The following is a 24,494-nucleotide window of genomic DNA, read 5'->3' as shown; positions in this document are numbered from 1 at the left end:
AGCTGGAGGCATCATGCTACCTGACTTCAAACTATACTACAAGGCTACAGTAACCAAAACAGCATGGTACTGGTACCAAAACAGAGATACAGACTAATGGAACAGAACTCAGAAATAATACCACACATTTACAACCATCTGATCTTTGACAAATCTGACTAAAACAAGAAATGGGGAAAGGATTCCCTCTTTAATAAATGATGCTGAATAAATGATGCTGGGAAAACTGGCTAGCCATATGTAGAAAGCTGGAACTGGATCCCTTCCTTACACCTTGTATGAAAATTAATTCAAGATGGATTAAAGACTTAAATGTTAGACCTAGAATCATAAAAACTCTAGAAGAAAAACTAGGCAATACCATTCAGGACACAGGCATGGGCAAGGACCTCATGACTAAAACACCAAAAGCAATGGCAACAAAAGCCAAAATTGACAAATGGGATCGAATTAAACTAAAAAGCTTCTGCACAGCAAAAGAAACTACCATCAGAGTGAACAGGCAACCTATAGAATGGGAGAACATTTTTACAATCTACCAAATTTACAATTTTACAATCTGACAAAAGGGCTAATATCCAGAATCTACAAATAACTTAGACAAATTTACAAGAAGAAAATCAAACAACGCCCTCAAAAAGTGGGCAAAGGATATGAGCAGACACTTCTCAAAAGAAGACATTTATGCAGCCAACAGACACATGAAAAAATGCTATCATCACTGGCCATCAGAGAAATGCAAATCAAAACCACAATGAGATACCATCTCACACCAGTTTGAATGGCAATCATTAAAAAGTCAGGAAACAACAGGTGCTGGAGAGGATGTGGAGAAATAGGAACAATTTTACACTGTTGGTGGGACTGTAAACTTGTTCAACCATTGTGGAACACAGTGTGGCAATTCCTCAAGGATCTAGAACTAGAATTACCATTTGACCCAGCCATCCTATTACTGGGTATATACCCAAAGTACAAATCATGCTGCTATAAAGACACATGCACACATGTGTTTATTGTGGCACTAGTCACAATAGCAAATACTTGGAACCAACCCAAATATCCATCAATGATAGACTGGATTAAGAAAATGTGGCACATATATACCATGGAATACTATGCAGCCATAAAAAAGGATGAGTTCATGTCCTTTGTAGGGACATGGATGAAGCTGGAAACCATCATTCTGAGCAAACTATTGCAAGGACAGAAAACCAAACACCACATGTTCTCACTCATAGGTGGGAATTGAACAATGAGAACACTTGGACACGTGGCAGAGAACATCACACACCGGGGCCTGTCGTAGGGTGTGGGGACTGGGGAGGGATAGCGTTAGGAGATATACCTAATGTAAATGATGAGTTAATGGGTACAGCACACCAACATGGCACAGGTATACATATGTAACAAACCTGCACGATGTGCACATGTACCCTAAAACTTAAAGTATAATATAATAATAATAAAAAAAGAACTTACTCATGTAACCAAATACCACAAAAAAAAAAAAGAAGGAAACAACAGACACTAGTGGAGGGTGGGAGGAGGGAGAGGAGCAGAAAAGGTAACTATTGGGTACCGGGCTTCATACCTGCGTGATGTAATAATCTGTACAACAAACCCCCATGACATGTTACCTATGTAACAAACCTTTACATGTACCCCTGAACCTAAAAGTTAAAAAAATTTGTACCATTAAAAAAATCGAGTAATACATCCATGGCAGGCCCATTTTAAAACTTTAAAGGAGAAAAAGAGTCCCAGCTACTCAGGAGGCTGAGGCAGGAGAATCTCCTGAGCCCATGAAGTGAAGACCAGTCTGGGCAATATAGTGAGACTCCTATTCTCAAAAAAAAAAAAAAAAAAAAAAAAGTGACACCACATATTCAAAGCCAGTTAAGAAACACTGACAAAAAATAAATAAATAATCTATGACAATGTTTTCAGATCCCATGTATCACAGCAAAATCATTTTTACTTCACAACTAATACATTTTTTATTATTACAGAAATTATAAAAAGTAAAACTTGAAACTTCCCACACATCAGGCAGGCTCCCCAAAATACTTCTTCAGGACTCTAAAACAGGTCAGGACACTACAGCCTCTGGTCCAAATCTGACCTGCTACCTATTTTTGTAAATAAACACAGTCACACCCATTTGCTGCTGTGCTATCTAAGGGCTGCTTTTGTGAAACGACAGCAGAGTTAAATACCTACAGCAGAACCCACATGGCCTGCAAAGCCTACAAATTTTACCATCTGGGCCGGGTGTGGTGGCTCACACCTATAATCCCAGCACTTTGGGAGGCTGAGGCAGGTGGATCACAAGGTTAGGAGTTCAAGACCACCCTGGCCAACATGGTGAAACTCCATCTCTACTGAAAATACAAAAATTAGTCGGGCGTGGTGGTGCATGCCTAAAATCCCAGGGTTACTCAGGAGGCTGAGGTAGGACAATCAGTTGAACCCAGGAGGTGGAAGTTGCAGTGAGCCAAGATTGTGCCATTGCTCTCCAGCCTATGCAACAGAGGAAGACCTGGTCTCAAAAAAGAAAAAAAAATTACTGCCTGGCCTTTTATAGAAAAAATGTTTGTGTATTCTCTGCTCCAGTAAATTCCAGTTTTAGAAGTACTGCTCTCCCGAAAGGTAACAGAGACGGTGAACCATAAAGGTGATGAGAAACCTCACTCAGCCTCCATCTATGTTACTATCTACCCAACATGATTATTTTTGCAGCAGGGCCCAAAAGCCCTTGCTGGAGGTCAGAACACTGGCTGGGAAGGGGGAAATATTTCTCTGCAACTTGTAAGAAATGTAAAGGCCATTACATCGTCCAAGCTGGAGGTCTTGGAACTGCATCTCAATTTCCTATGTTGCTAAATAGGAAATTGATGTGACATCAACATGTTTATTTCTTAACATTTGTAGTAAATTAAAAAAGGAGCTTTAAAGCAGTGCCAGCATTAAAAAGAAGGTACATAAGCCAGACATTTCAACATGAAAATTCCTGGAATCCAAACTATAATGCCATAGCGGCTTCTGACTTATAGACTGAATCCTCCCCCCAGGACCCATCAGTGCATGGGATTTTGGTTCTCCATTTGTCCTGGGCTTACTGAGGTTTCAATGCTTTTCATGATCCCAGGCTCTTGCTTACATTTAAGAACAGAGTTATTGAGGAGGTCTAGGGAGGAAAGCTGTAAGCCACAGATTTGTCAGAGTTGCATATAGACTTAACCTGGTATTCCTGATTTATGGGGCAAGCTGGGCTTTCTTTCAACCTTGATAATTCTCCCTTCCTTTTTCCTTAAGTAAACGTTTACCGACCCATAACATATACAGAGAAGCATCAAACCCTAAGTGCACAGCCTTGTAGCTGTGAGTGCATTCTGGTCCATTTCATAAAGTGCTGCGTGGTTATGTGTTGTGGATGAAAAGAGAGAGTGTTGTTCGTCTACGGTGCTAGGAGTCAGGACAGTGGTTACCGTAGGGAGGGGGGTGGAAAAGGGCGCCAGGGGCCTTCTGGAGGCTGGCACTGCTCCTGACCTGGGTGGCAGCTACACAGGTGTGTGTTCATCAGCCGAGCTGGATTAACAGAATGTTCTTATCATGGACATTTTAAAACATTCTTAATTCTACTAGATGATCAATACACTACATCCTTCAAATAAAAAATAAAAAAAAAAAGGGAAGGGAGGACAAGCAGGGAATGAAGAAGGGAGAGAAAGGGAAAAGAGAAAGAGAAGGGAAGGAAAAAAAATAAAAGCTCTTGATGCAGAACTGAAATAGCTCTTAAATTCAACTAGAAATCTCACACTGCTGCCCCAGAACTGGGTCCTGGCTGGGATGCTTCATGCACAGGTGACAGGGCCCAGGACAGAGAAAAGCTCCATTGCACTTTTCTCTAAAGTCCTAAGTCAAACTCTTTGGTCGGCAGCAATTACCTATCTTTAAAACGTGGTGCAGGCCAGGCATGGTGGCTCACACCTGTAAGCACTTTGGGAGGCTGAGGCGGGTGAATCGCTTGAGTCCAGGAGTTCGAGACCAGCCTGGACAACATGGTGAAAACCCCATCCCTACGGAAAAAATACAAAAATTAGCCATGCATAGTGGCACATGCCTGTAGTCTCAGCTACTCGGGAGACGGAGGTGGGAGGATCGCTTGAGCCCAGGGGGCAGAGCTGCAATGAGCTGTGATCATGGCACTGCACTCCAGCCTGGGCAACAGAGTGAGACCCTATCTCAAAAAAAAAAAATTTGTGGTGAAGCTACACATGTGAGGATGGTCCCTCTGTGAGCTGTGGATGAGGCTCCTGAAATGGGCGTTTCCCTGTTCTTGTTCTTGAAGTGAGACTATCTACTATACACTAATATTTCATTGTGGACCTCCTGCCGTTTCAGACTTCAAATTGTCTGCATTTGAAAAGTCCGATTTGAGCTTGTGTGTTTGTAGGCTTCCTCACACAGCACTGACGTTCTAAAGGGGATCACAATTTGCGGATACACACTTCCACCTCCCCCATGAAAGCTGTGCTCACTAATCCAGGAAAAGTTGGCACACATTATTTCTTACTCTATAAATCCCCTCACCAATGTATTTTAAAAAGTCATTTCTGACCAAAAGGGCAATTCTTTTCTTACCTCCTACTCTAAAACATGTATAATAATGATCAACTTGTACAGTTAACATCTGCCATTTCCCTGTAGGAAAAAAAGGCTGCAATACAACTGGGCTCTTGTGGAAACCTTGGCCCTCAAACTAGTCCACCACTTAAAGAGCAAAGAAATGATTTTGTCATAGAAAATATAATGACAGGCTGGGCACGATGACTCATGCCTATAATCCCAGCACTTTGGGAGGCTGAAACAGGTGGATCACAAGGTCAGAAGTTCAAGACCAGCCTGACCAACATGGTGAAACCCAGTCTCTACTCACAATACAAAAATGAGCTGGGTGGTGGTGCACACCTGTAATCCCAGCTACTTGGGAGGCTGAGGCAGGAGAATCGCTTGAACCCGGGAGGTGGAGGTTGCAGTGAGCTGAGATCGTGCCACTGCACTCCAGCCTGGGTGACAGAGTGAGACTCTGTCTCAAAACCTTAAGAAAAATAAATATAACAGTACCTCCACCAGCAAGACTATTCATCAGATGCAATGGTTCTTTTTGTTTGTTTTGTTTTGAGATAGGGTCTCGCTCTGTTGCCCAGGCTGGAGTGCAGTGGTGTGATCTCAGCTCACGAATGATGCAGTGGTTCTGCACTCACCCGTGCAGAAGGACCGCCCTTGTGAAACAAAGATGGCTGGGTCCCACCCTAGACTTTCTGACCAGCGGGTCTGAGGTGGGAACAGAAATGCTGCATTGCTAACAAGTTGCCATTACATTTTGAGGACCACTGATTAATCTTCAACCACAACTTAGCATCAAAGGAACAAGGTTATTTTGCTTACGGTCTTGGATGAAGTAGGGATCGGCTTCTGGAGCATACTGTTCACTGAAGTCAACCAAGGCGTCCCGTCCATATGGCTGCCGGCGTCCCGTCACGGGGATGTTACACAGCTGAGCATAGTCATCTAAGGAGTGGACAAGCAGCGTGAGGCCCCATCACTGTTGGCTTGCACCTGCCCCACCCCCTTGCAGCTCAGAGTGACGGGAATCTGCAGGCGCACCCTTCCACGTGTGCCTCCATCTCCTGCGTACCACGGAGCCTGGAAAGTGTCTGAATATCTTTTGATGGGAATTTTATACATCCACCTACAGTGACTGCTGTAGAGCATAATTCGGGTTCCAAATTGAAGATCAAAAATATTAGCTCAACAGTGGGTACACCACATCCCAGAGCAGTAAAGGGCTGAAAAAACGGAGCCATCTGAGAGTGCTTCAGGCCTTTTGGAAGGATGGCTTTATCTAAACCCATCAAGAGTTATCATCAAAAACAGTTTTAAAGTAGAAAGTAGTCATTCTGACAGAGTGGTGCCTTTTCACTCTCTATAGACAGGAAAAAATGTATCTCTGGTGTCCAAAAATGATACAGCACCAGGCAAGGATGCTGCTTAAATTTAGTAGCCACTATTATAACTCTACAGTCCCTATGGATAGCATTATAGCAATTTTGAGAGTCATAACAATAACGATAACAAGAACGGCAGTGGTATTAAGATAATAAGAAAACAAGAACAGTAGTGTGCTCCTGGATTAGTGAGCACAGCTTTCATGGGGGAGGCGGGAGTATGCTACATATTGTTCTAAGCACTTAATATACACCAATGCACTAAAACACTCACACCACTCTATGAAGAGGTTCTACCATCTCCATTTTACCAGTGAGGAAACAAAAGCACAGAGAGGTTACAAGACAGCTGCTGTGTGGCAGCACGCGATTTGAAGTCAGAAATGAAGCTCCAGAGTGCAGTTTTCACATTTATCTCTCCTGCAATGATCTCAGCTCCTTTGAAATTCCTGTCCTTAGCATCTCTGCATCGCAGCTAGACTCATCTGTGGTTTCCACGTCGTGAGGCCGTATCGCTGTTCCACACTGGTCAGCCCCATGGCCCCCTGACTCCTAGACTCCCCTTTACTCCTCCCCCTAGGACCCACCAGTGCATGGGATTTTGGTTCTCCATTTGTCCTGGGGTTACTGAGGTTTCAATGCTTTTCACGATCCTGGGCTCTTGCCTACATTCAAGAACAGAGTTACTGAGAAGGCCTAGGGAGGAAAACTGTAGAAACAACAACTTCATGTTCTGAGTATGTTCCAGAAAATACACTCTCCAAAGATACATGTAGCAGTTGGCGAAATTCTGGGGCTCCACGGATGTCAACAGCTCTGTTAGGACTGTGAGGTGCAGGCAAGGCTACAGGCCCCAGGACCAGATGGACATGAGTGTCCTGGCAGTCACACAAGGCAATGGCCACATTTGCCTGGAATTTTCCTCTATTGTGTTTATTCTTATAACATTCAAAAAACAAAACAAAACAAAACAACAACAACAAAAAACACCACTAAGGCAATACTGTGAACTCTGAAGGCTTTCTTTTATCAGCTCCTACTTAAATGACTGGAGGAAGGAGGCTGAAGAATCAAAGGTGTGTGTGTATGCATGTGCACACGTGCACACACACATTCTGAGGATTGCCCAAACCAAGTGTAAGGCCAGAAAAGACCGTGAACCACTGGATAGGGCAGGATTCTGGCTTCCCTGTCTAAAATTCTCCTTATGTGGAAGCATTCCAGGAACAACATCCAGACTCCAGACGTCCCAGCACTTTTGCATGAGACCATTCTGTGTGAAATATTAATTTCATTAAGGAAACAGCCGAACCTGGAAAAAGATTCTTGACTCGAAAGAAAAGAACTACTTCAAACAGAGAGAGCACAAATGGCTGTCAGTTCTGCTTAAAGTTTGAAAACGCAGAATTAAGGATTTCTTTGCAAGAGCAAAATTGCTGAAATGTTTATAAGTTTCAAGAACTGAGGTCATCTTCTCCCATGATTTTTTATATACATTTGTTGTACATCTGAAAGAGAGACTTGTTCCATATTTTATATTCAATCCACACTTGTGATCTAGAGGAGATATTAAAAATGAATTAATCCTGGTACTTATTTTTAATAAAATTTTATTATTTTTTAAAGAAAGGGTCGGCTGGGCACGGTGGCTCCCACCTGAGGCTGAGGTGGGTGGATCACGAGGTCAAGAGATGGAGACCATCCTGGCCAACATGGTGAAACCCCATCTCTACTAAAAACACAAAATTAGCTGGGTGTGGTGGCACGTACTTATAGTCCCAGCTACTCGGGAGGCCGAGGCAGAAGAATCGCTTGAACCCAGGAGACAGAGGTTGCAGTGAGCCGAGATCGCACCACTGCAGTCCAGTCTGGGTGACAGAGTGAGACTCCATCTCAAAAACAAAACAAAACAAAACAAAACAACAAAAGGGTCTCGCTCTGCCATCCATGCTGGAATGCAGTGGCACCATCGTGGTATCATGGTTCACTGCAGCCTCAAACTTCTGGGCTCAAGCGATCCTTTCACCTCAGCCTCCTGAGTAGATGGAACTATAGGCACAAGCCACCAAACCTGGCTAAGTTTTGTATTTTTTGTAGAGACAGGGTCTCGCTATGTTGCCCAAGCCGGTCTCAACTTCTAGGCTCAAGCGATCCTACCACCTTGGCCTCCCTAAGTGCTGGGATTACAGATGTGGGCTGCCGTGCTTGGCCAAGGTACTTATTTTATAAAGCAAAATCCAGAGGTGGCTGAGCATCCTGCTGGATGCCTGTTGCCTGTCAGAGAAGCCTTGCTGAGACTTGAGGTCCAGGGATATCGAATGCCATGATCAGGGCCTGGCCAGGACAGCCACCTTCAATCCAGTGCACTCCCCTAGACATGCTTCCTCCACCAAAGAAATGAGATGGGCTTGAGTCTCTAAGCTGTCACTCTACAGCAATGCCAGAGGAAAAGACCGAACATGAGAGTGACGAGGAAGGGCAGGCTCCTGTTCCTATGCAATGTTTAGGAACAGCTCCCTGCAAAAGGTGGACCTGAACTGAAACTAAGTAGGTATGTAGGAATTACGTTGCAGAAAAAGATATTTTGGATTAATTTTTAAAAGCACATACCCAAAGGCATCAAGAAAGAAAACTAAGTTGTTTTTTGGAATTACCAAATGGTTCCTAAAGAAGTCTTCTGACTAGACTAAGGCTAGGGAAGCGGGCAGTGGAGGGTCATGGGTTGGGGGAGGTATTTCTGGGATATTCCACATCCTCCTTCCTTTCCTTTCTTCCCCTGCCATGCATTTTTTTCCTCTTAAAATGCTAGAGCGTGTTGCCCTTTGCTGCTTCACTTTTCTCTAACACATTCACATTCCAAGCTCCAAGACAGTTTTGGTCAGTGATCAAAACATCCTTTCTGCACCACGTCTTCTCTTTTGTATCTGAAGATGTGCTACAGTCCCGTCATCACCAGGAAATGTATTTTGAGTTATTTTTCTGGGAGCCTGCACAGGTCTGTCCTAATCCATCCACGCTGCCGTTGCCATTGTGCACATGTGCCCTGATTCTCGGCCAGGATCATGGGGTAATGGGAAGAACATGGGCTTTGGAGGTGGAAGCTGGGGCTCAAGTCCTGATTGCACCACTTATTCCCCAGCTTAGCAGTTCTGGGCAAGCCTCAGTTTCCACATCTGTAACACAGGAACAAGAATTCTTGTTTGTCTACATTTGTGTTACTGACATGTAAAAAAATGAGGTAATATTGTGAAACTATTTTTAAAATTTGAAGCACCAAGAAAATGGAAAATCCAATTTTTTCTTGTGGGTGACATCGCTAAGTCCCTAGTGAACATTTGGAAATAAATGAAAAAAAAATTTTTTTAAGACAGTATTATAATGAGTGAGTGATTTACATTTTAATGTTAACAAAACACAAAAGCAGTGATCGACAGGCAAATAATTGTGCAGTGAATTAAGAGCAATGGAAGAACGGTCCACAGGTGTTTTTAAATCTCGTTTCAAGACTATTTGGAGTTTTTAAATAGGTAGAGGGCAACTAGCTCAGTAAACAGAGAAGTCTTCCTAGACTTCCTCTCATACAAGGCACAAAACTTGACTGCCTTGGTAGATTTAATTACTTGGTTGGACAGTGATAATATGAACAATAGCACATTTTAACATTAGATCATCAGAACTCAAAGTACAGGGGAAAAACTGATGTCCAAGCATTTTTAGTATAGGCCTAAATCAGAAATGTCTTACATAGAGAATACGTTAATAAAAAAGAGTAGGTTTATAGAAGTGGATTTCACCATCCTGAAAGCACATGTGCTTTCAGGAAAGCAATGGGAATATCAGGAAATATTTTAATGTCTTGGGCAAGTCATCCTCTTTAGGATCTCGGTACAGGCAAATTTCTAGCATGTGCTGGACCTCTGAGCACCCCAAGCCACAAGCAGAACCCATTCTAGCTAGGCAGCGGCTTGGCCTTGGTTATCTCTATGACTAGGTCACTGCTAAAGTCCAGCTTGGGGGACTGCATGAACTGTGGTTGGCTGAGAGTACAGAGCCCAAGAATAGCAGATCCCTGAATTATTTCCATTAACTTCCTACAAGAACTCACAAGAAACTCTTGGCCGCTACTTCATCCAGCTCAACATGTGGAGATGAACACATTTTCTATCCTCAGAATCTTTGTCTTTCTCCAAAACACCCTTTACTTATGGACATCAAGAACAATTAGTCACCTCCTTGTCTGGGGCTTGGTGCAGAGGAAAAGTTTTTGCTTAGCAGGGCTTGCCCTGGGAGGTGCACTTTGGAGACAGTCCCATCTGAGACCCCATACAATGTGTCCATCTGGAATCTAGCCAAATACCAATGGGAAAAGAACAGGAAATGGAACCAGTCACACCTCAAAGACCCTCCCCCATCCACTGCATTCCCCATGCCCCAAGTGCAAATGCTTAGCTCTTGATCACGCAAATGCTTTGCTCTTGATCAAAGCTATGAAAGATACACAAGGGATGCTATGGAACACCATCGCTAAGTGGTCTAAACAATATCCAGGCCACTGATCACACTAATTTCCCTGGCATGGCTGATTCATATGACAAATACTGTTGCTTTTCATCTTAAATTGAAAAAAGAAAAGGTTTACAAATTATCCCCTGGAGCCTGTGGGTGTGGGGCCCCTGCTGTTGGCAGCAATGGGAGGAACATTACTCTATCCTTACTATAAGAAATCTCCATTCTTGATGACAGACACATGTGCAGGGCAGTCTGGACAGTCACATGTCACAATGCTACCCTGGCATGTGAGGAGACCAGGAGGTAAAGTTTTAATTCTGACTGAGGCAAATTAAATTCAGCTGTTTTTAGAAATGGTAGAGAGGTTGCAATTTCGCTTTGTACACATCAGGGCTAAAAATGCAATGCTCTGAAGTTTGAACTGTGTTATTTTCAAATACAAGAGAAACAAGGACCAATTCTCATGCATTAAGAAAAACAGATCAGTGCTGGGCGCAGTGGCTCACGCCTGTAATCCCAGCACTTTGGGAGGCTGAGGTGGGCAGATCACTTGAGCCCAGGAGTTTGAGACCAGCCTGGCCAACATGGTGAAACCCCATCTCTACAAAAAAATATTCACAAATTAGCCAGGCATAGTGGCACACTGAGGCTACAGGATCATCTGAGCCCAGGTAAGTCCAGGCTGCAGTGAGTTGTGACCGTGCCACTGCACTCCAGCCTGAGCAGAGTGAGACCCTATCTAAAAAAAAAAAAAAAGAGAGAAAGAAACAGAAAAGTGGGTCACATTCTACTACAATTTCTAGACCAGGTATTTTTCTTAGAGGTTTAAACGTGGATTAATGACAATGGTGTTTAAAACACACAACTAGGAAACAGCGGGAGGAGATAAAGAGAATGAAATGACTGTCTCCTCCAGTGACTGAGAAGCCAGCATTATAACAGGCACTATTCTGTCGCCCAGGCTGGAGTGCAGTGGCGCAATCTCGGCTCCCTGCAACCTCTGCCTCCCAGGTTCGAGTGATTCTTCTGCCTCAGCCTCCTGAGTAGCTGGGACTACAGATGTGCGCCACCATGCTCGGCTAATTTTTGTATTTTTAGTAGAGATGGGGTTTCACTATGTTGGCCAGGTTGGTCTTGAGCTCCTGACCTCATGATCCGCCCGCCTCAGCCTCCCAAAGTGCTGGGATTCCAGGCATGAGCCACTGCATCCGGCCAATGGGCACTTTTCTTTAAATGAAATTAGCAAAAGATATGAAATTAGAAAAATGTTGGCCATTTACAGAACATTCCACTCTGTACCAGTAAAGAATGGTGGAAGAGAGACCTCCGTTGGTATTGCCACAACACTGTGAGACTGGATGTCTGCCTGGGTGTCTGTCCTGCTTTTTATCCCGGAATACATTCCTGTTTACAGTCTCCAGTGAATAGGCAGCAACACTCCTTCCCTGAAACCAAAATATGTGGCGTCGCGATGCAGAATTGGATACACTGCAAACACTTGGAATCGAAAGACTTGGGTTCTAGTCCTTGTTTCTCTACTTCCTAGTTCCTTGGTCTGGACACGTGTCTTTGAGCCTTAGTTTCTCCATTTATTGCACGGAATTATGGTACTCTTTGCCTTAGCTCTATTAAAAGTGATTCATTCATTGCTTCATTCGGTGACTGACTGGCTGATGCATTCCTATAACCAAAAGCTGAGAATATTACAGACAGGGTGGGGCTTGAGAGTACGGAAAGATGCGACAATAGTCAATCAGGGCACACGCAATATCTTATCAGGATCACAGAGGCAATGACTAAAGTTGTCCTGGAAGAGCTGGGAAAGGCTTCAGCTTGAAAACAGCATCTGCAGCCAGGAGGTTAAAAAGGTAGAAGAGGAAGGAAGGTAACTCAGAGAGAGTCATAAGCATATATAATAGATAAGAAAGCATTAGGGAAGCGAGGCTGGGCACCGTGGCTCACGCCTATAATCCCAGTACTTTGGGAGGCCGAGGCAGGTGGATCACCTGCAGTCAGGAGTTCACTGAACAATACGGTGAAACCCCGTCTCTACTAAAACTACAAAAATTGGCCGGGCGTGGTGGCAGGCATCTGTAGTCCCAGCTACCTGGGAGGTTGAGAAAGGAGAAATGTTTGAACTTGGGAGGCAGAGGTTGCAGTGAACCGAGATCACGCCACTGCACTCCAGCCTGGGTGACAGAGCGAGACTCCGTCTCAAAAAAAAAAAAAAAAAAAAAGAAAGAAAAGAAAGCATTAGGGAGCTAACTACTGTAGATGCAGGCTACCGAACAATTGAAAATAGGAGAGTTAGCTAACATGCACTATTAAGTTCCTATGCACCAGACGCTACTTTTGCATACACTGTTTCATTTAAAACTCAGAACTCTATGAAATAATCGTAATTAGCTCCTTTTGTTTCCAATAAGTAAACTACACTTTTTAATAGCATAACTTGCCTTGCCCAAGGTGAGGTGAGGGATTTGAACCTAAAGTGGTCTATTTGCCAAACCATGTTCTTTCTACTCCCCAGCTGCCCTTCTGAAACCCTGGGAAAAAAATTATTAAATACACTCCCTAGACCTTAAGCATCAGGTAAGCACTGAGTTCAGCAATAAGCATTTGTGACTAAAATTCCAGGGAGAGTAATAACCATGAATGCTGATGAGCTCAGCTCCACCAGGGGCAGCTCCATCATTAGCAGGATTTATGTTTATTGAATTTGCTCGATTTATTAGGTGAAAGAGATCAAATTGCTTAATGTTCAATTAAATTGTACTTGTCGAGGACAGGGAAGTAATGAAGTCTAAAGTCTTGGCAAGGTTTATATTCTGTGGGACTCCTGTAAATGTTAATACTCTAAGGAGACTCACGGGCCATAGACCAACCACGTTCCCACTCCCAACCTTCACCTAATGTTACCCTTCTCATTTTAGTGACTCCCAGAGTTTCCCAACAGACTGCTGTTTATGTAGCAAGACAAAATGAAGAAAGAGATTTGTTGGGTAGAAATATAAAAATAGTGGTTCCCTTTGCATTTTAAAACCTGGATTCAAACATTTATACTATTGTAATAGTATTAAACTGTGCCACACACAATAACCTTAAAATAATGACTGCCAGTGTGTCTGGGGCATAGTAAATATATTAAGTCTTATATCCAGGCAATTTCAGAGGAAATCAGGAATGAGACTTCCAAAATTGATAAGAGACAAGACTGAACAACACAATAAACAAAGAGGCAAATGAAAAGAGGGTTCCACATGTTAAATTTCCAAACTGATCTACTTCATATTTTTCCAGCTGCAAGGACAGGTACACCACTTCATTTCCCCTTTCCTGCTCTTTAAATACCACTCTGAAGCAACAATCTGACAAGCTGATTTTTTTAAAATTATACATACAAAGTACTTTTTTTTCATTAACCAAGTAAGAATTATTTAAAAACAGGAACTAAGCATGTGCTTAAGATAAGAATAAAGGGGAGGCTGCATTACGTCGTCAATGTAGTAAATGCCACTAAATTGTTCTCTTTAGAGTGCTTAATTTCACGTTCTGTGAAGTTCACTACAATTTTTAAAGAGTCAAGGAAACAAAAACTACAGGAGGGTAAAATATTTAATATGTGAACTCTGGAATTCATCTAACTTTAACTGGCAAAATGAGGCAATAAGACTAGATGATCTCGAAGGTCCTTTCTAGCTTGCAGATTCTACGATTTTGAACGGAAAACATTCTTTTTTTTTTTTTTTTTTAAAGACAGAGTTTTGTTCTTGGGCCCCAAGCTAGAGTGCAACGGCATGATCTCAGCTCACGGCAGCCTCCACATCCTGGGTTCAAGTGATTCTCCTACCTCAGCCCCCTGAGTAGCTGGGATTATAGGTGTGTGCCACCATGCCCAGCTAATTTTTTTTTTTTTTTTGTATATTTTTAGTAAAGACACGGTTTCACCATGTTGGCCAGGCTGGTCTCAAACTCCTGACCTCAGGTGATCCACCGGCTTTGACCTCCCAAAGTGCTAGGATTAAAGGTGTGAGCCACCGCACTCGGCCTGAGCAGAAAACATTCTTATCATGGACTGCAAAACTCTTGGAAAGACAGTCTGTCTTTGAAACCCGTGGCTGCAACATAAGGTAACCACCACTAGATGATGCTGTTACCTTCAGGTGGTGCCCATCTAGATATTTTCAGAATGATGACAAACATGTAATTTAACAAACTGTAAGCGTGGACAGTCTAATCTTCCCATGTATTATTTTGCTGAGGAAACTGAAGTTTACAGAAATTTTGTGATATTCCAAAGGTCAAGCCAGGATAAATTTTGTTTTCTTTTACTAAAAGTAGTAAGTTATTAAATTATAAAGAAAATTGTTTTAATGTATTTTAATCTTGCTTATTTTTTTAAAGCTTCATAGCAGAGAAAGCTGTTCTAATATTTAAAACTCTCTTAATATTCAGAAGTTCAGATCTCAAGGTTCTGAATAACAAAGATACACCACTATCCATTATCATTATTGGAAGAGCAAGTTCTAGATAATTAATATAATATGAAAATAACACTAAACAGAGTCAATGACTAGTAATGAAAATGTATTCCATTCAATAACAGGAAGTAAGACACCATTGCAAAGTAAAAGATGGACGATTTTGAAATCCTGATTCTGTTTTATGATTTCTTTGTACTCTGCCATTTACTTCAATCAGAGATGACTCTCCTCTTTCCTTCCCTTCTGGATCTGTTCACTATCACATATAGTCTTAGTAACTTCTGCTTCTGGCAGTGATTTATTTGGAAGGGGCTCACAGATTACCACATGAATGCCATTAAAAGTAATGGCAGGGCCAGGCACAGTGGCTCACGCCTATAATCCCAGCACTTTGGGGAGGCTGAGGTAGGCGGATCACGAGGTCAGGAGATTGAGACTATCCTGGCTAACAAGGTGAAACTCTGTCTCTAATAAAAATACAAAAAATTAGCTGGGCATGGTGGCAGGCGCCTGTAGTCCCAGCTCCTCAGGAGGCTGAGGCAGGAGAATCGCTTGAACCCAGGAGGCAAAGCTTGCAGTGAGCTGAGATCGTGCCACTGCACTCCAGCCTGGGCAACACAGCAAGACTCTGTCTCGAGGGAGGGGGGGAAAGGCAATGGCAAAAACCGCAATTACTTTTGCACCAACCTAGTATTTTCTAGAATTGAGCAGTGCACAACCAGCACAACTGTTCACAACAGCTCAGCCTGCCACTGAGACTTGAAGCCCAGAAGGAAGCATAAAGAAGGCTTTGTTGTGTCAGAAGCCCTCCCAATGAGCTAATGATTTGTAATTTGCTTCTTTCTTAAGGTAGTGGCCACTGATGCTGAGCAAAACAATTACTTTCTAGCTTCTACTCCCTGCAGATTTGTAAATACAAGAACCTGGTCATTCTAAGAACTTTCTTGATGTTTTTCTCCCAATCATAAGGGGCACAATCTATCTGCGGCATAAAAGGAGAATAAAATTTCCTTCATCCCTCCTCTGCCCGGCTTGCCTGCTCTGGCCATGAGGTCACTGTTTAACAGATATGGGCAGCCAGCAGCTTTGTTCTAGCCATAATTATATTATTAGGTTCATAAAGCAGAGGTCAAAAGAAATTCAAACGTTAGTTGAATTCAAAACCTCAAACTTAGAACAGTGCTTAAGCAATTATGCACAGTGATTTTCTCAAAGTCAGACTCATCACAGTTCATTCTTCTTAGAGTATACTTCAACTAGCCCTATTTTCAAAGAGAAAAAAAGAGCAAATTTAATTTAAAATATGTAAAGGAGGCTGGGTGCGGTGGCTCACACCTGTAATCCTAGCACTTTGGGAGGCCAAGGTGGGTGGATTGCCTGAGCTCAGGAGTTTGAGACCAGCCTGGGCAACACGGTGAAACCCCATCTCTACTAAAATTAAAAAAAAAAAAAAAAAATAGCCGGGCATGGTGGCATGCGCCTATAGTCCCAGCTACGTGGGAGGCTGTGGCAGGAGAATCGCTTGAACCCGGGAAGTGGGAGTTTCAGTGAGCCAAGATTGCACCACTACACTCCAGCCTATGGGACAGAGCAAGACTCTGTCTCAAAAAACAAAACAAAACAAAAAATCTATCTATCTATATCTATATCTATATCTAGATATATGAAAGTAAAATGTTCACTAGAAGAAATCATGTAGCATCATACTGAATGGGCAATTCTAGAAAACTGAATGCCTATTCATTATCTCTGATTTCAAAGGAGAAAGTTTAACTTGCTAAGACTTTTACTTTGAGATAAATTTGATTGCTTGTTGATATGGTTTGACTTTGTGTCCCCAACCAAATCTCATCTTAAATTGTAATCCCGATCTGGTGGGAGGTGATTGGATCACAGGGCAGTTTCCCCCATGCTGTTCTCACCATAGTGAGGGAGTTCTCAGGAGAGCTGATGGTTTCAAGTGTGGCACTTCCTCACTCTTTCTCTCTTTCTGTCCTGTCGCCAGGTAAGAAGTGTCTGGCTTCACCTTCTGCCATGATTATAAGTCTCCTGAGGCCTCCCCAGCCATGAAGAACTGTTCTTTATAAATTACCCAGTCTCAGGTAGTATCTTTATAGCAGTGTAAAAACAGACAGATACACTTGTTAACTAAAAATAAGTGTTGCTTTTTAGGATCAGATTGTTTACATGCATACTTGAATCTCTCTCCTTTCGCTCACACTAGAAAGATTTTCATAGGACACCAGTAAGATTATTATCATAATGAAATTTATTTTCTATTCAGAGTATTTTTTATAACAGAGAGTGGTCAAATACTTTCCTAGCACTTCCATGCAGTATAGCTCTTAGGAAAAGTACCATGAATACAACTGAGACTCCAAGGCTCAAAGCTGTACAAGAAGTAAAATTTCAGAAGTGCTCATGTCACCAACGAGTAACCCATTAATCAAACTTCTCTCGCCTTGAACTGTTCTCTAATGGCTGGTGAGGACACTGAGGCAACAGCTTCAATCAGTTTTCAAAACAGAGAGTTCATGCTACAGTGCAGTCTAGCAAGGTCCACTGGCCGGCGTTCCAAATGCTTGCTGACTCACCCGTAATCCAGGGAATTGGGGTTTGGGAATGGCAGCTTGTTCCAGGACACTCCTCCAGAGTTCTGTCTTCAGCAGTTTAGCAAGAAATGAAGGAGTAAGTTTTCCCCTCTATCAGGGTATTTTTAAATTTTATTTTAACTATTCTTACTTTGAGGCAAACCATGTTTACTTTTCTTCTGCTTTCAATGACTACAATAGGATCATAACCGGAATGTGGCTTCCTTGCCCATTGCTTTCTTTCCTTCCAGTGCACCTGCCCAAACATGGTTATTTTAAAAAAACCCACATGTTAGTGTCTAGTATTTTTCCTCTTATGTACTGTCCCTGCTTTTTGTACCTGGCTTCTCTGCCATTCATTCCTGCTTATTTAGACTCTTTCACAAATCCAGTATCTTTTCCCCAGTTTAGTAAAAGAGGCCCTGACCATCCATAAAAGCCCTCTCCTGCTGGCAGCCATTGATCTGGTAGGGAATCTCAGTGGGGTGAGCTTATCCCTTTAGGAGAAGGTATCTGATTGCTACGGAAGGGCATGTGTAGTTGGATAAAAGGTTCTACTTGTTTTTTCTGTCTTAATGAAAATCACTGCAATGGAAGATACTGATTATAAAAACAGTACACATGAGAAAACTTGGGGTCCCCTGTTAGCACGGAAGCAAGAAGAAGGTGCTCGGCATCCTGTGGTGGGCAGGGCAGATTCATTACTGCGAGGATGCAGGTCCCACATCCTGGTTTTCATTCTCTCATTGCCAACTGGCAATCAGGGTCCTGAATTTCTTCAGCCACTAACCTCAGCTGGCCTAACACAGTAACTCTGCTACAGAAATAATGAAGTTAATTAAGCTCAGAATGTTAACACTTTCTGTGACATGTCTTAGGGTAAGGGCTTTCTTTTTTCTTGTTATTGTATATGTGTTAATGCCTAAGAGAATCATATAATCAGAGAACCTGACAGGCCTTGCAATTTCAACTCAAAACTGAATTTAGATTTTGGATTTTAAGTTAAATGAGGATTAGGAGAATTTGATTAGGTGGGTAAACATTATTTAAATTTATTAGAGAATTCAATTTGCTGTGTTTCAAGTTTGGTTTATAAGATTTATAAGAGCTAATTAATTATTTATGAGGAAAATGCTTATTAGGATTGTGAGATGGAGACCGAAGTGTTCAAAATTTTAATTAATAGAATTTATATGTAGAAATAACTTTTAAGTTTAATTCGTTCTTTGAGACATATAAACAGTCAACAAATAAAACTGATCTTATTTTATAGGAGGTTATTGGACTTACAAATAAGATGATAAAATGTGAAAGTTGAAATCAAATTCTTAGGAATATCTAGGTTTTAACATTTAAAAATTGAGTACATTGAATGTTCATTAAAACCCAACATAAATGGTCCTTTCTGTGCATAAAGCCTCTCTTTGACTTCCTAACTTACACTGTAGGAGCCTGGCCGGGCACAGGTGGAGCTTCTCTGCAAGTACACAGGGGTATTCAGGTCTGTGCAATTCCCTGAACACCCTCCTATCCCTCATTGTCTTTGATTCTTGGCCCCTTTCAAAGAGATTTCTAGCACTGGATAACCAGGGAGCGGTGCATGATAAACGTTGACTCATTTCCTAGAACTGGATTTGATTCATAATAATTGCTAATGCCTTTGGCTGTGGCACATTTACTGTAGGCCAATCCTCTCCCATGCATGATCACATTTAACCCTCATGAGCATGTCAGAGCCATGCATGGATATCGAAGAAATCACTAGGATTTCAAGTGAGGAAATTTACATAAGGATCACATTACATCAAAGAGCTACTTTGAATTTGAATTCAATAATGGATTTTAATTTGCAATAATCTTTTGATAGTAGTAGAAGTATTTTCAACCTTTCTTTGGGAGGGGTGAGAGAAAGCTTTCTAAAGAAATAAAAGAGTCCTTTCTTTTTTCTTTTCTGGGACAGAGTCTGGCTCTGTTGCCCACGCTGGAGTGCAGTGGCACAATCTCAGCTCACTGCAACCTCCGCCTCCCAGGTTCAAGCGATTCTTCTGCCTCAGCCTCCAGAGTAGCTGGGACTACAGGCACGTGCCACCACGCCCAGGTAATTTTTGTATTTTTAGTAGAGACGGGGTTTGGCCATATTGGCCAGGCTGGTCTCGAACTCCTGGCCTCGTGATCCTCCCGTGTCGGCCTCCCAAAGTGCTGAGGTTACAGGTGTGAGCCACTGTGCCTGGCCAAGAGTCCTTTCAATGAGGAACAATATAACTGGCTTACTGGCCATTTCATATAACATCCATTCAATCTAGTTCCATGGATACCAAGAGTTCAGTCTCACAGAACTGGAACACTTGCTTTTTAGAAAGATATTCTCTGTGCATGCATGACAGCCACTCAATTTTGTAGGCCTTTTATATCTTTGTAGTTTGATTTTAATTTTCCATTGTAAGTGACTAACGGTTACTGTTTCTTTAATTATAATGCTCAGGATCTATGACTGAAAGGATAAACGCTTTCATACTCATTGTATTAATTATCATAACCTCACAAAGAGGTCTCAACTTTGGATAAAGGAGGTTGAAGTAATGTGTCCAGTGCAATGTCAGAGAACCAGGACCAAAAGCAGAAAGAGATCTCTGGATTGCCTAAACCAAAGGCAGTGACCACTCACTATTTCACAAGCAGGGTGTTCCAAAGTGATTATTAACATTCTTTGGAAACATATTTCTTGGAAAAGCCTTTAAACCGTGACTGCTGACAAGCCTTTTGCAACTATGGCCCAGTTACAACATTTTTTCAAGTTTAGTCCATGAGTCAAATCCCTGTCTTCCTTCACACCTCCAAGGGCATTATGAAACTTCTCGCCCTGAGATCTTTGGGAACATGTAAGAGCCATGCACGGATATGGAAGAAATCACTAGCAGAATTGTTTGAAGACATTCCAAATTCTTTACTTTTGCAAAATGATATGAATAATTGGGTAGGTTACATATTAGGAAGGATTGAAAAATTCTCTGTCACAGCAAATGGTGAATTTATTAAAGTATCATTTGCAGATTTAAAAGACATAATATTTAGGAATGAATTATACTACTTATGCATTTCATTAAATACAACTTTACACCTGTTCCAGAATTGTTTGCCTAGTACATAGTAGGCATTCAATAAACAACAAAGAACATGTAAGTAATTTAACTAAAACTGAAAACAGGTAAATTATAAATAATTTAGAGTTCATTTCAGATCATTTACTTATCTCTTTGTATAAACCACAAGCTGTATATAATTTATATACAGTAATAATCATTCTTCCTAGCATTATTTAAAGGAGTATGAATAACTCTGACAAATATCTTCTCTTCCCTTATAGCAGTCTACCTTTCTCAAAGGAAGCTGGATAAATACTGACATTGCTTTGACTCAACAGATCCTCACTAAGTGCATATTCACATCATGCCTTTGTGCTTTATTCTTTTATTCAACAGGCATTAAACAAAATCCATTTGTTCTTTTATCAGTCCCAGAACTAGAATTTTTGATTCAGATGTATAAGTCTGTCTCTTCAAACTGCTCTCAGCAACACTGAGAGGACCATGCCTCCGTATGTTAATCAATATTCATGTTTTATTAAACTTTGTTAACATTTTTCGATTTCTTTTATGGCACCTTCTGTTTCCTTTGGGACCTGATTTTTTAAAACCACTCTCATCTTTCTACACCTGAGTACATAAGATTACCTGTGCTGTAGTACATTACATTGCCAATAGATGGCACTCTCCCAACACACTAGTTGTCCCATTTATCAAGTCTTTGTTCAGTTTACTTACAATGTCTAATTACTTTAACAATTTACTTATCAGAAATCTAATTATTTTAACAATATAAAAAGACACTGGAATCCCTGGGTACTTCAGATTCAAATATTCAAATATGTATAATTTTCTTTCATTTGCAGATCAACAGATTTTGATTTCTATGAGATAATGGTACCCTCTATCTTGTGATTCTTATGTACATTTTCCAGAATATTTAAGCTTATGTTATTTTTTTTTCAGATGAAGTCTCGCTCTGTTGTCCAAACTGGAGGGCAGTGGCACAATCTTTGCTCACTGCAACCTCCGCCTCCCGGGTTCAAGCAATTCTTGTGCCTCAGTCTCCAGAGTAGCTGGGATTGCAGGCATGCACCACCATGCCCGGCTAATTTAGTAGAGACGGGGTTTCACCATGTTGGCCAGGCTGGTCTCAAACTCCTGACCTTAAGTGATCTGCCCACCTCTGCCTCCCAAAGTGCTGGGATTACAGGTGTGAGCCACCACGCCCGGCCATTAAGCTTATACTTTTAAGAGTAGCAAAAAATAAAAACATTAAAAATTCATTTTAGATTAAGTGATAGGCATCACTAAAAGTTTTATTTACTGAGAATTATTGACTTGCTTTAGTTCATTAGTCCATTGAATATATAGTTTTTTGTTATTCCTGCCAATGTGTCTGGGGCTACAGATTTGATGACACATTGCCTCTAATTTATTATGCTCATTGTTAGCTCTAAAATCAGTTTTTCTGTTAGCACACAATGTGTGAGACAATTTTAAAATCTCAGCTTTAATTCTTCACTTTGTTACTCTTCTATTCTAAGAGAGACTATTTAAGATGTGCTTTGAGATCATGGAGAGAAAGAGACTCGAGTAACACTGAAGAGGTTAGAACGCAGATTCTGAAGACAAGGTGCCTGGATTTGAATCTTCCACTTACTGGTATATGACCACTAACAGGTAGCTTAACCTCGCTGTGCCTCAGATCCTCTGCCAGAAAAAGGAGGGATAGTATTCTCCCTTATCCACTGGGGATATGTTCCAAGACCCCCAGTGGATGCCTTAAACTGCAGGTAGTACTCAACCTTATATATACGATCGATTTCTATCAGATAATGGAGCTGCTACTAACTAACGGATAAGTAGCATACACAGTATGGACACATGGACAAAGGGATGGTCCGCGTGCTGGGCGGGACACCACACTACTCAGAATTGCATGCAATTTAAAACTTATGAGTTGTTTATTTTTGGAATTTTCCCCTTAATATTTTGGACCGTGGTTGACTGTGGGTAACTGAAACCAGATAAGGCGGAGGACTACTGTAATTGTATACCTAAGATGGCTTGGCAAGTTAAATATCTCAATAGATGGAAAACGTGTTGAAAGTGCCTGGCATTGTGCTATGTATATGTTAGTTATCATTTTTATTATCACTTAGATTCAGAAAAACCAAGCAACAGAAAATCCATATTCCAATAAACTCCATATCCAACCAAAGGCCTCAAAGTTCTGATAACTCTATGACTTTCTTCTCGCGTAGCGCTAGAAATTCTCAGCAAGATCAAACAATGACCACCCTGTCTTCATTTATGAAATGGATACAGTGGCTCGTTTTTCCTGACTTGGTTTCCCAAACAGCTTTGTCTCTCAGAGGCTGACATGACATCACAATAAAGACCACAAATTTGAGGATCTTCCCAAAACAGTTTAGCCACCAAAGTCATTTTAAGAGAGGCAGGATCAGCGGGTATTGCGAAAGGGGAAGGAGAAGAGAAGTCAGGGGCTGGAATGGGGCAAGGAAGGCCTCCAGCAGTCTGAATGGGGAGACAGTCAGTCCATGATACATCCATGGTGAAGAAGAAATCAGGAACTTCCTCCTAGTGTAGTCTGCAGTCTGGCCTCTAAGACTTTAGTGGAGCATTGAAATGGGATCCTAAGCAGCCCCAGCAATGTATGAATTCTACAGTTAAGCAATTCTCCTTATGTAAAGCTCTCCTGACACAATCCATCACCCTCATTTCCCCTGCATGTGGTACCAATATGCAAGATGCCATCTAACTTCAGAGAACACTATTTAAGCAGCCACTCCTACCTCCTCCACCTACCAGTATTCTCAGATGTAGTTGCTGCTTTAGCAAGAATTAGTGCCCATGACCTACCGGACCAGAAGTGTGAAAGCTTGCTCTGGAGCCAAAGCTTTACTTTACACTGCACTTTAATGCTTAAAGCTGATGACAAGTGGTGCGATTTATTCCCTAAATTCCTCCAGCACTGATTCCATCAGTAACGAATTGTTCCCCAAAGCAGTACTGCACTCCTAAGGAAAATGGGATGCTTGATGTCTGACAGGCTGGGATTAGTCCTGTGCTCAGATGAAGAGATAGACAATGTGGTCCTTCTCAACGATCAAGATATCCGGGAACAGTATATTTAAAAGGTTCAATGGCAGAAACTATGAACAAACTAGTTGTAAAATTCACATATTCTTTGCTTCCTTTACGATAAATGACTACCAGCATTAACGTAGGTTTTAACAAAATCAAGTTAGATGCTATTAGATGTCTCCAGAGCTTTGCTTCCTGCTCAGAGGAAGCAGCAGCAGCAGCAGCAGCAGCTCGGGACTTACCAGAAATGCAGAATCCTGTGCCTCCCACGCCACCCCATCTTTTGCAAGTGAGAAACCAGCATGTTTTTTGATAAGCTCTCCCAGGTAACTGACATGCCCATTAATGTTTACAAAGCAGTGGTTTAGAACAGAAGGTCTTACATGAAGAACAATTATTTCTGCATTTGTCTATGCTTAATTTGTGTTCACATGCTATTTAGGTAACTGTGTATTTTATAAGATCCTTTGGATTTTCATTACATTTGAAAATGCATTTGATCTGAGATACCTAGTAGTAGCAGCCATAGTTGTTAGTATTTTCTGAAAATGTACCATGTGTCAAACACTATCTGAAGTGTTCATGTATTATTTAATTCTTACAACCACCCTGAAAGGCAGATATTATTTTCATATGAGAAACTGAGGTACAGAGACAGAAAATTAACAAGGTCATGGGGATAAGAAGTTGCCAAACCAGGAT

The 24,494-nt window shown here is 41.6% G+C and overlaps 1 protein-coding gene across 11 annotated transcripts in view; it reads right to left on the bottom strand.

Annotated features, from left to right (window-relative positions):
* The window catches only part of LTBP1 (latent transforming growth factor beta binding protein 1), a 454,228-nt gene that overhangs the window by 5,595 nt on the left and 424,139 nt on the right, over window positions 1–24,494 (bottom strand). For all 11 annotated transcript variants that reach the window (XM_031655059.1, XM_031655061.1, XM_021924743.2 and 8 more), the window contains one exon: window positions 5,455–5,577. In XM_031655059.1, the coding sequence (XP_031510919.1) occupies window positions 5,455–5,577 (123 nt within the window). The remainder of the gene's footprint in view (window positions 1–5,454; window positions 5,578–24,494) is intronic.

The sequence above is a fragment of the Papio anubis genome, chromosome 14 (assembly GCF_008728515.1).
Source record: "Papio anubis isolate 15944 chromosome 14, Panubis1.0, whole genome shotgun sequence".
Taxonomy (NCBI): domain Eukaryota; kingdom Metazoa; phylum Chordata; class Mammalia; order Primates; family Cercopithecidae; genus Papio; species Papio anubis.
The sequence above is the reverse complement of the archived record's forward strand: the minus strand, read 5'-3'. Positions and strand labels throughout refer to the sequence as shown.